Below are 10796 nucleotides of genomic sequence, written 5' to 3'. Positions count from 1 at the left end.
ACGTGAAACACTTTTTAAATGAAATCATCTACAAATTTTAATAATCTATAAAATAAAATGGGTGTAGGAGAGAGCGGGGCTATGCGTAACAAGGGTTGAATGTTACAAGTGCGATACCTTCGTCATTAAAAAAATATTTTAAAAATTTTTGCACATATAATCTTTGGTTCAAACTTGACCTTTAGATAAACAATTATCTGAAGTGACATTTTTTGTTACGGCTTTAAAAATGTAAATGAAAAATATTCAAGACCTTCAGCACCCCTTATTATATCATAATAATATAATAATCATATAATAATAATAATATATAATTATTATAATATATTAGATGATATATATAAATTATAGATATATATAATTATTTTATAATTATAATTAATCATTTATAATTAAATTTTATTATAAATATAAATTATTGATAATTATTATTTTCTTATTTTACAGCTGTTATAAAAACAAGAAGAAAAAATTGTGTTGTGTTCGATTTTAAATCGTTCTTTTCACGTCTGGTGCGTGAATACAACGCTCCTTGCTCACTTAACATTGAGCGCCACTCTTAACATGGCGCAAGTTATAAGTATAAATAATTTTTTCAAAATTCGTTTTCTCGGTAACTATAAATGCTACAATAATAAATTTGGTATTATTTTAATCAGCAAATTTTGCTTTATAAGAAAAAAAAGTTTATATACAAGAATCGTGCGTTCTGCTACTTAAAATCCTTTTTTTATCCGCATCGTTTGATAAGTTTTAACATTTTGTTTGTTTTTATTAAAGTTTAATCAATATTTATTTAAAACAAAATATACATAAAGCTAATATAACCTTCTAGGAAGAAATGTAGAATATGTTTCATGTGTTAATTCACCGCATTTTTTATTATTGATTTTTAAACCAGTCATGTCCTTGTTGTCTGGTTATTTGTTACAAAGTTTTGTACCAAATCTAAATTTTGCCATTGGCATTTTTAAATGCATATACAATAATTAAGCTAAATCAAATAATTTTTATGCATTTGGTTAGTGAAATATTTGTAAATCAATTTTATTTTAATCTTTCTTTTCTTCAGATAACATGAGAAATTACATTAAGAAAACGGATCGGATTCGCATAGATCAAGATGTTTTAGCTTTGGCAGTGAAAATCGTCAACAAAACTGGACGTTCAATTCAGGATGTTGCTAAGCAATACAGTTTAAAATTTCATGATGCTGCATCGCAAGTGTAATCCGGGCAAGACACTGTCCATAAATGACATACCCGGAATTGCAGCAAATACTTTTTTATTAGCTTTAACCCCAAAAATATTCAGTCAGGATTTCGAGTCAATGGGATTTTTTCATTCAATCGGAATGTATTCAGTGATTCTTGCCATCAGAAGTTTCTGATTGACCTGAACCACAGCCCTGTTCTAATCAGACTGGTACTAAACCTGTTTTATTGTCTTCCGATAGCACAAATCTAGGAGATGAAAGTGTAGTACCACATACAGATTATGATGTCCTTCCAGATGTCAAGCAAACTCCAAAGAAGGCTCTATTCAAACCAGTTACAAACCACACTACACCAAAAGAAATACAGCCATTCCCATCTGCTGAGCCTAGAAACACAGATGGAAAAAGTCGAAAACGAAAATTTGCAATTTTAACAGACACTCCGGTCAAAAATGCTTTGAAAGAAAACAATTAATAAAACCTGCTACCTCGAAGCAATTAATACTGGTAACAAAACGCAAAACCAAGTATCTCAATGGTGAAAAGCGAATGAAAGCAAGGAAAATAATGTTTTCTAATTGCAGTGAAAAAAACAGTATGTTTAGTTTGCGATGAATCATTGGAGGAAGATTGGATACAATGCATCAACTGCAAGAATTGGTCACACTAGAATTGCACAGATGGCAGTGACTATTACTTATGCCATAACTGTGACAATGTTAAATAATTAATAATAACAATTTCTTTAATTTTTATGTCCTATTTCAACTCGTAACATGTGTAACAATCAACCCTGCCATAGGAGCTGATTGTTACATTTGAAGTACCTTGCTATTTCTTAGTTTTTTCATTTATGGTAGAAAATAAATAAGTTTTAACTGTTTCAGTATGTGAATAATAAATTGTTTAATACATATAAAAAGTCTTAACATAGTTGTTTCAAAAACAACAGAGTTATATCAAGATTTATGAAAATTGTAACATATAGGTCCGCTCTCCCATATAGATTAGTATCCTTTTTCAAAGGTACGTAATAAATATCAAAATAAGCTAACTATTAAACTCTCACCCTGAAACAATAACATTAAGCATATAATAAAATCTTTTCTAAAGTTTTTTTTCATAATGTTGATTGCATTTTATAAAATTTCTTACGCTAAATTTCTTCGTATATTTTTGCAATATAAATTTTTATAAAAAAATCCTTAAACTTTGAAAATTTTTAAATAACATTTTAATTTTAGCACGTACTTTTCACATTTGTAAACAATCAGTCTATGTGTATTGTACAGAATAATAAAATTGAGTATAAATTGGTTACCGCGATGTGCCAAGAACCACAAAAAACTACATTCAAAGTCTTTTTTAAATATTTCTTTATCACCTGTTGCAGCTGAAAGAACTTATTTTTCAGCAAATACAAACAAACTAACAACGAAATTTTTAACAATTTATTATATTTAAAATATATTTTTAGAGTCAAGTATTAAAGATAAAAGTTAATATGCTTTATTAACAATTTACTGTCGTTACTTGCAAAATGTTTGTTTTGTACATTCGCAATATTATTTAATTGCGTTAACTATTTTTTCTAGTAGTAATATTTGAATTGCATTAGGAATAATTTTGATTATTTTTATTATCATTGTTGTTATTAGTAGTATTTTAACGGCATTAGAGCTCCCATAATCAACTTGTTTGCTCTTGTTTTACTATTATTGGTTATTAAAATTATTGTTTTTATCTATCTATCTGCTCATTTTTTATTTCTTTACACCATCATTTATGTATTTATTTATTTATGCAACTATATTTAATATTATTTTATTATTTATTTATTGATATAATTATTATACAATTTATTTATTTTTTTTTAATTTTGTTAATTTGTTTTGACTTGCATGTCCCGAAACGATCAGCACTGAAAGGGACAGCTCGAAGCGAGCCACCTCGGAGCACCAGCGCAGGACCAAAAATTACATAATAATTCCATATTAAATTTTTCATGTTTGAATTTATAACATCAGTTACATATTAACGGTTTAGTTACAAACAGTTTATTAAATTATTTATCATAGTGATGGATAAAACTTGGCATACCATTTTAGGATCATTTAAACTGGCACTAAAAATTCATAGGAATACCGATTTTCAGCTCAATTTTTTCGGTGTTCCTATTTGATGGCAGAGGGATATACCACAGACCCAGCTTCTGACGACGCTCTGATTATATGATTGTATATTGTTAAAACAATAAGAAATGCTGCTAAGAATGTCCATAGAGCAGTATTTCCGATAAGGAATTTATAGATAATAATTTGTTTTATGTATTTATTTGATAAATTTAGATTCTCTTTCTTCAAGAAAATTAAGTTAGATGAACTAATATAAATAACGTTAACTTTGCTAAAAATGTCTAATTTTACCACTGTTTACTATTAATTTTTGTTGTTTAATTTTTTAAATTTAAAAATAAAATGTTTATATACCACAGGATAATTCATATTTGTATATGGTACTTGAATTTGTTTGCGGCGGCGAGATGTTTTCACATTTGAGGCAGAGTGGTCGTTTCACGTTGGTCGTTTACCCTCTATTTAAAATTTTTTGTTTTTATATAATGTTCTACATTCGACTGTTTACAAATTTAATGTGTATAGTTTTTTTCAAATACTAAACAAAATTTTGAGGCATAAATAAGAAATAAAAAAATGTTGCTCATCAAAGGGAGGAGCAGACCAAATTCTACGCCGGTCAGATTGTTCTCGTCCTAGAATATTTGCATAACATTGATGTTGTTTACAGAGACTTGAAACCAGAAAATCTACTCATTGATAGAGATGGATATCTAAAAGTTTGTAAACTTATTCAGATTCGAAGTTTATTAAATGTTAATATATTTGACTAATTTTCATAAATATAGATTTGCATTTTTTAAGCAAACTGTTTTAAATGTAAAAAATGAAAATTATTTTTTTTTAGGTGACAGATTTTGGATTTGCTAAAATAGTAAAATCACGAACGTACACTTTATGCGGCACTCCTGAGTATCTCGCGCCTGAAATCATTCAAAACAAGGTGCTATTCCATTAAAATTTTCGAATATCTTTCACTTAGAATTATTTTATCAAAGATTGTATTCAAAGATTTTAATAACTCATATATATATATATATATATATATATATATATATATATATATATATATATATATATATATATATATATATATATTGTATTGATGAGAATCATTATTGATGAGAATCACAGCATGTTCGTCGTTGGTTAACTTTTAATTTACTTTTTCTATTTTTCTAACGGTTGATCGTAAATTATTTTCAAGTTTCTTGAGTTCAAACCAAAATTTTTGTTTCTTTTATCCATGATAGAACAAAAAAGCCTTTTTTGTATCCCTCACCGTCTTCTACTGTACCTTGCCTCTACTATACTTTGTACGGTGTTCAAATTGATATGTTGTGTATGTGCTCAGATGTTCAAATATATAAATACCTTGCCTCTACTGTACTTTCTTGATTCCTTGTTTGTTTAAAGTGAATGCTTAACGCTCATTTAATTTGTTTTACAATCTTTAACTTTGTTTAATATAACACTTTTACGTGTTTTCATTATTGATGACTCTTCCGTTTCGAAATTTATTTAAGATAGAATTCTAATTGCCCGTCGTTAAATATTTATTGTCGGATGTCTTTGTTCTATGAGTACTGATTCAGCTAGTTGTAAATTATAATGGTTGTTATTGTAATGTAAGATTTCAACAATGTGGTCCAAGATTTGTCTAGTAATTTTAGTTTTGTGTTTCTATTTCACGTTATTCTTTATAGCGCCAGTTTCTACGTGCATTGTGAGTCTTCTCGATAACTTGGTCGTTGTTGTGTATATTATGATATAAAAATCGAAAAGTTAAATTGGAAGTTAACTACCGCCGAACATGCTGTGATTTTCATCAATAATTGCATTTCTGGCAGTCTTAATTATATATATATATATATATATATATATATATATATATATATATATATTTCAAAAATTCAACACTACTTTCAACATTGTTCAATTTTTTTATATTTCTTTTTAATTTATTAATTTCAGAAAAATTAGACATTTTATTGTTTTTTAAAAATTTTTATTAAATAAATTTGCAAATAGCTATTTCGAGTTATAGATAACTCATCTTCAGTGCATTATATGAAAGATTGATGAAAGATCGTTAAATGAAATCAACTTCATCAAAGAACGCCATCGAGACCATTGTTTCCAACGAATTAGGAAAAAACTTAGCAATTTATATCGCGGACCAGTTTTGTTGCCACAATACCAAGATCATTTCCTTAATCTTAGTAGCCATCAGTTGACAATAGATGAAAAACAATTTTTGAACCTCGGCTTGTCACCTCATAAAAAATATAATGCACTGAAGATGAGTTATCTATAACCCGAAATAGCTATTTGCAAATTTATTTAATTAAAATTTTTAAAAAACAATAAAATGTCTAATTTCTCTGAAATTAATAAATTAAAAAGAAATATAAAAAAGTTGAACAATGTTGAAAGTAGTGTTGAATTTTTGAAATGTTGCGTTAACAACAGTCTGTTAACAATATATATATATATATATATATATATATATATATATATATATATATATGTATATAAAATCAAAGAAGTAAGTATATCGAAAACCAACTTAAAATTATTTGAAATGACAGGGTTATAACAGGGCAGTTGACTGGTGGGCATTTGGTGTGCTTCTTTATGAAATGATTTCTGGTTATCCACCATTTTTCGGTGATAACCCTATTCAAACTTATGAAAAAATAGTCGCTGGAAAAGTAAGTAGTAATTTTTTATTGCAGAATTTTCCCAAGATTGAAGCATTTTTATTCAAAGGTTAGATTTTCACCGCATGTTGCCCTCGATTTGAAAGAACTTATCAAACATTTGTTACAAGTGGATGTGACGAACAGGTTTTATTTGACAAAAGCTTTAAAAATTTTATGTAAACGTGCATGCATTTATCATTATTTTTTATGATATTTAAATTTGTTTGAGCTATTTTTATGACTAATATTAAACATTTTTGAAGCCTCTTATCGTTGGTCGAAAGCGCACTAACCTTTTTCATTGAAATAAAACAGTTAACAATTAATATAAAAGTCTGAACAAAATTAGGATTAAGTAATGATGATAATAAAAAACTTTAAATATTAAAAATTAATTAAAAACCACGAGAAAGAAAACTTCAACTTAAAGTTTTGATGGTTCGTTTTTCATTAACCTGAAAAATCAGAATTACGAGCAAACTTATTCATGAGAACAAAGGCGAAAAATGTTCAAATTCTTTGACAAATGAGCAAAAGTATTTTCTTCTATGCTAATGAATTCGCATAATTTTTCATGACATAAAAAGCATGAAATCTTCTTGACCGCACGAATCCCTTCTTTTTGTTAGTAAAACAAATCTTTAGACGAGCATTTTCACATCATAAATTATTTCATTATGCAAAATCCAGGTTATTTAGTTTAAAAACGATAGTTGAATAACAAAATCAAAAAATAAAAGATAATTAAAATAAGCAGTAATATAAAAAACATGACTTGCCATTTTCTAAATATTTTTAAGGCTATTTAATAATTTTTCTAAATCAAACAAGTTTAAGTGATAAAATATTTTGTGTAACACTTCAAAATTATTTGCGCAGTTTTTTAAACAGAATGAAATTTCATTAACCAGCAAATTTATAAATTAAATTTAGGTACGGAAATTTAAAAAACGGTGTGCAGGACATCAAAGGTCACAAATGGTTCAATGACGTCGATTGGCTTTCTCTATACGATAAACGAGTAATTTTACTTTATTTTTTATTATTCTTTAAAAATCAGGATCTGACATACGCAGAAACTGTTACAGCATGCAAAAATTAATAAATAAATAAAAAACGAAGAAAGAAAAATGTTTAAACATGAAAAGTATTGAAAATAAAATAAAGTAATGGCATAAAAAGGCAAATTAATAAAGTTATTGATAGACTAGATAATTATTTAGTGAGTTAGTGAGGTGATCAATAAGTAAAAGGAAAACTAGATTGAGAAAAGGATAAAGTTTTGAGTGTTAATATGTTTGAGGTGTCATGTAATGAAAGTCTTTTCCCGATATGTTGATTGAGTGGTGACTTGGTAGTTTTGATTGGTGAAAGTAGAGAATAGATGACGTGGTTGTTGTTTTTTTCTACTTTCTTGAACAATCTTGAATTGAGTGTGTTGAATATCTGAGTGATGGTAGGAAATGATGCAGGTAGATAGTTGAAGCGAATTAGTTTTTAGATGAGAGATTGCATTTGTTGAAGTTGTTGTTGTGTAGCAAAACCAGACCAGGATGGAGCTGCATATTTGATGCGTGAGATGATTAGTGATTCGGTGATGTCGAACAATTTAACGCCTCTGAGACCATATGAGCGAAGTGTTTTGAGTGCGTAAAATGTTTGAAAACGTTTTGTGATGATGTGATTAATACAAGGTGCTACATTAAGTGTGGAGGTGAATGTGATACCTAATATTTTTAATTCATTTGTGCGAGTGATAGATGGGTGTTCTGGAGGTAATGTTATTTTTTATGGCTATTGTGAATAACGAGTTCTAATGATTTATTGAGGTTAAATGACAGATTGCATTGTTTTGACCATGTGGTTAATGAGTCGAGTTTTGATGGATGGTGTTTGTGTTAGATGATGGGATGATAAGGTAGGTGTCGTCAGCGTATTTGATGATTTGATTAGAGCTATGAAGAGTTTTAAGAGTAGAAGCATTTATGATAAAGGTAAATTGTCTAAGGACAGAACCTTGAAATACGCTAGAGTTAATAGGTAGAGTAGATGAAAGAGTAGAGCTAAAAAAAGTAGAATGACTCATATTAGAAAGAAAATTTATTATATAATTGTAAATGTTGTCAGGTAAAGGAGGAGAGGCTAACTTATTTGAGAATGAAAAATGATTGAGAATGTCAAAAGCTTTAGAAAAGTCAAGAGGTATGAGATGAACATAATTATTATTTTTAAGAAAAGATGTTATTATAGAGGTAAGAGAGATAGATGATAGCGGATGTAGATGAACCAGTAGGGCAAAATGCAAACTGGTCTTTTAATGGGCTGATGAATGGAGGGTCTGTTGATCTGATCGTGATGTTTGATGTTGGGTAGTAAGTGTTGTAAGCAGCTGATGATTTTATAAAATTTATCAAAATATTGTCGCAGAAAATTATCGATAGAATTAGTTATGATTATATTATCGTTACCATATTACCACATGTTAATATTATTATTATCATTGGCACTATTGTTAACATTATTATTATTCTTACAAGCATTATTACTATTAGTAGGACTATTATTATTATTGTTATTTTTGATATTATCAAAATCAATGGTACTATTATTGAAATTGCTGGTAGAGTATTGTTGGTAGTGGTGACGTTGAAGTCGAAGATATTATTCAAGTCGATGTTGTTGAGCTTTTGAAGACAGGCACTACTCTGTGTGACCTTGGTGGGTGGGACTCCAGAATATAGGGTGTAGACCTGTTTGAAGAATGGAATGATGGTCGACTAGATTGAAGTCACCCCCAATGATGAGTTTAGAGTCGCCCACGAACGCAGTGCTGGAGAGTTCATCGATGTAACCCATCAAGGAGGAGACCTCGTGTGATGAATGTTTTGATGGATGATAAATGAAGTATGGTTTACTGTCAATAATGCACTTGAGACAAAAGATTTCCAGTGTACTATTGATGTGAATTTGAGATAAGATGGATGACTTCAAATAGATGACACCTCATCCACGCTGCTTGCCAGGGCGGTCTTTCTGAAGGGTGTGTAGCCATCTATTGCGATCAAACCACGAGGGTAATCTGGCCTAAACCATGACTCGGTGATGATGATGATGTCAGGGTGAAGATGATAGACATCACATGTCAAATGCTCAATAACATGTGGCTTGACAATGCTAATGGCATTCAAAATGTAGATGGTGGGTGGACGATGACATGGGATGATTTTGGCTGGGTTGGAAGTCGGGGTGAATTTGATGTTGATGAGATTGAGAAAATTAAATGAGGTGCGTCGACTGGGTCGGTTACTTCTTTTACGGGTTGATGAAACTAATGCTACTGGTATTGCTGATGATGAATTAGTGTTAGGTAGATAAGCTGGGGGGTGATGATGTTGAAGTTTTTGTAGAGTGCTGTAGCGATTGAGGAAAAGAGGAGAGGTGCTGATGTTGATGATAATCAGGGTTCCAAATTTTGTTAAGGAAGAGAGTTTTCCATAGTAATCTTTTGATGGCAAATTTGTCGGAATGAAAATCAAGCAATTGTTGGCGCGTTTATTGAATCATGGTTTAGAGCAGATGTGAGCGATAAATTAGAAACGAGTAAAGAGTGATTAAAAGTAAAAAACGAACGAAAAAATAAAATTAATAAAACAGAACACTAAAACTTAATTGAGAAAATTGGAATTAGCTAAAAATAAAATTATTATTTGAATTATATTAGCATGTTTTCCGATAGCTAGACATGTGCACGCACGCACGCACCGGAAACCAAAAAAAAAGAGTAGTTTAAAATGCTGTGTGTTAGAGTCTGTTAATTTGGTTAGATATGTTAAATGAATGAATTTTGTCTTGAACTTTTTAAGTATTTATCATTCGATTTTGGGTTTGATTTAATGATTATTTACATTTCTATTAATAACTGTTCAATTGATAATCAGATACAAGCCACATTTTTGCCAGCATGCAAAGATGACAGTGACCCGGGTAATTTTGATGATTATGATGAAGAGCCTTTAAGAATAGCTGTCAATGAAAAACATGCATTAGAATTTGCAGAATTTTAAGTGTTTTGCGATTCATTTGTTTTGAAAGCGTTGAATCAAAATTTCATTTGTTGACTCTTTTACAAATAAAATTTGTTTGAACATCTTCCTGTAAAATATTCGAAAGATTTGTATTTAATCATTGTTCATTGATTAAAATTTTTATATAAAATTACATGTTTACGCGTGATGTATGAGTATATATGTGTGTAAATAATTAGAAAAATAATTACGCTCGGCATAATTTAATTTTTTTAATTTTGCTCTACGTTTATACATATCAGTCGATGATCTTCTTTGATACGACGAGAGACCGTTGAAATAGATGACGACTTCATCTTTGTACATATCAAAAACACATTTCTATTATTTACCAATTTTATTGAATTCACTATTCTCTTTTATAAATGTGGAGTAGCAGGAAATATCATTCTGTTATGTCATTCCCCTCATTTTTTGCATTTTTTGCAGGTTTTCCAATTTTTCTTTTTAGTTCTAGTTTCATCAGTAGAGAGTTAATCATACTAATATCCGGCACGCTGCAAACATGTTCCAACTTGTGCTTTAATCTTTTTTTGTGTATAGTTTTTTGTTTATGTGTATGTTTGTGTATAGTTTTTGTGAATAGTTAAATATGATTTTGCTTCTTGTTTCCTGTATTCAGCTGATTATTACAAATTTTATGTAGCATGCTATT

At 29.1% G+C, this 10796-nt stretch overlaps 1 protein-coding gene across 1 annotated transcript in view; it reads left to right on the top strand.

Moving 5' to 3' along the window:
* The window catches only part of HELRODRAFT_67692 (hypothetical protein), a gene marked incomplete at both ends in the record, with an annotated part of 10639 nt that extends 519 nt beyond the window's left edge, over nucleotides 1–10120 (top strand). Inside the window, 7 exons of the mRNA XM_009026875.1 lie at nucleotides 3711–3793; nucleotides 3944–4070; nucleotides 4199–4294; nucleotides 5943–6065; nucleotides 6124–6200; nucleotides 6990–7077; nucleotides 9995–10120. Of these exons, the coding sequence (XP_009025123.1) occupies nucleotides 3711–3793; nucleotides 3944–4070; nucleotides 4199–4294; nucleotides 5943–6065; nucleotides 6124–6200; nucleotides 6990–7077; nucleotides 9995–10120 (720 nt within the window). The remainder of the gene's footprint in view (nucleotides 1–3710; nucleotides 3794–3943; nucleotides 4071–4198; nucleotides 4295–5942; nucleotides 6066–6123; nucleotides 6201–6989; nucleotides 7078–9994) is intronic.
* Nucleotides 10121–10796: the final 676 nt, after the last annotated feature.

Source organism: Helobdella robusta, assembly GCF_000326865.2.
Source record: "Helobdella robusta unplaced genomic scaffold HELROscaffold_5, whole genome shotgun sequence".
NCBI lineage: Eukaryota > Metazoa > Annelida > Clitellata > Rhynchobdellida > Glossiphoniidae > Helobdella > Helobdella robusta.
This window is presented reverse-complemented; position numbering and strand designations above follow the sequence as displayed.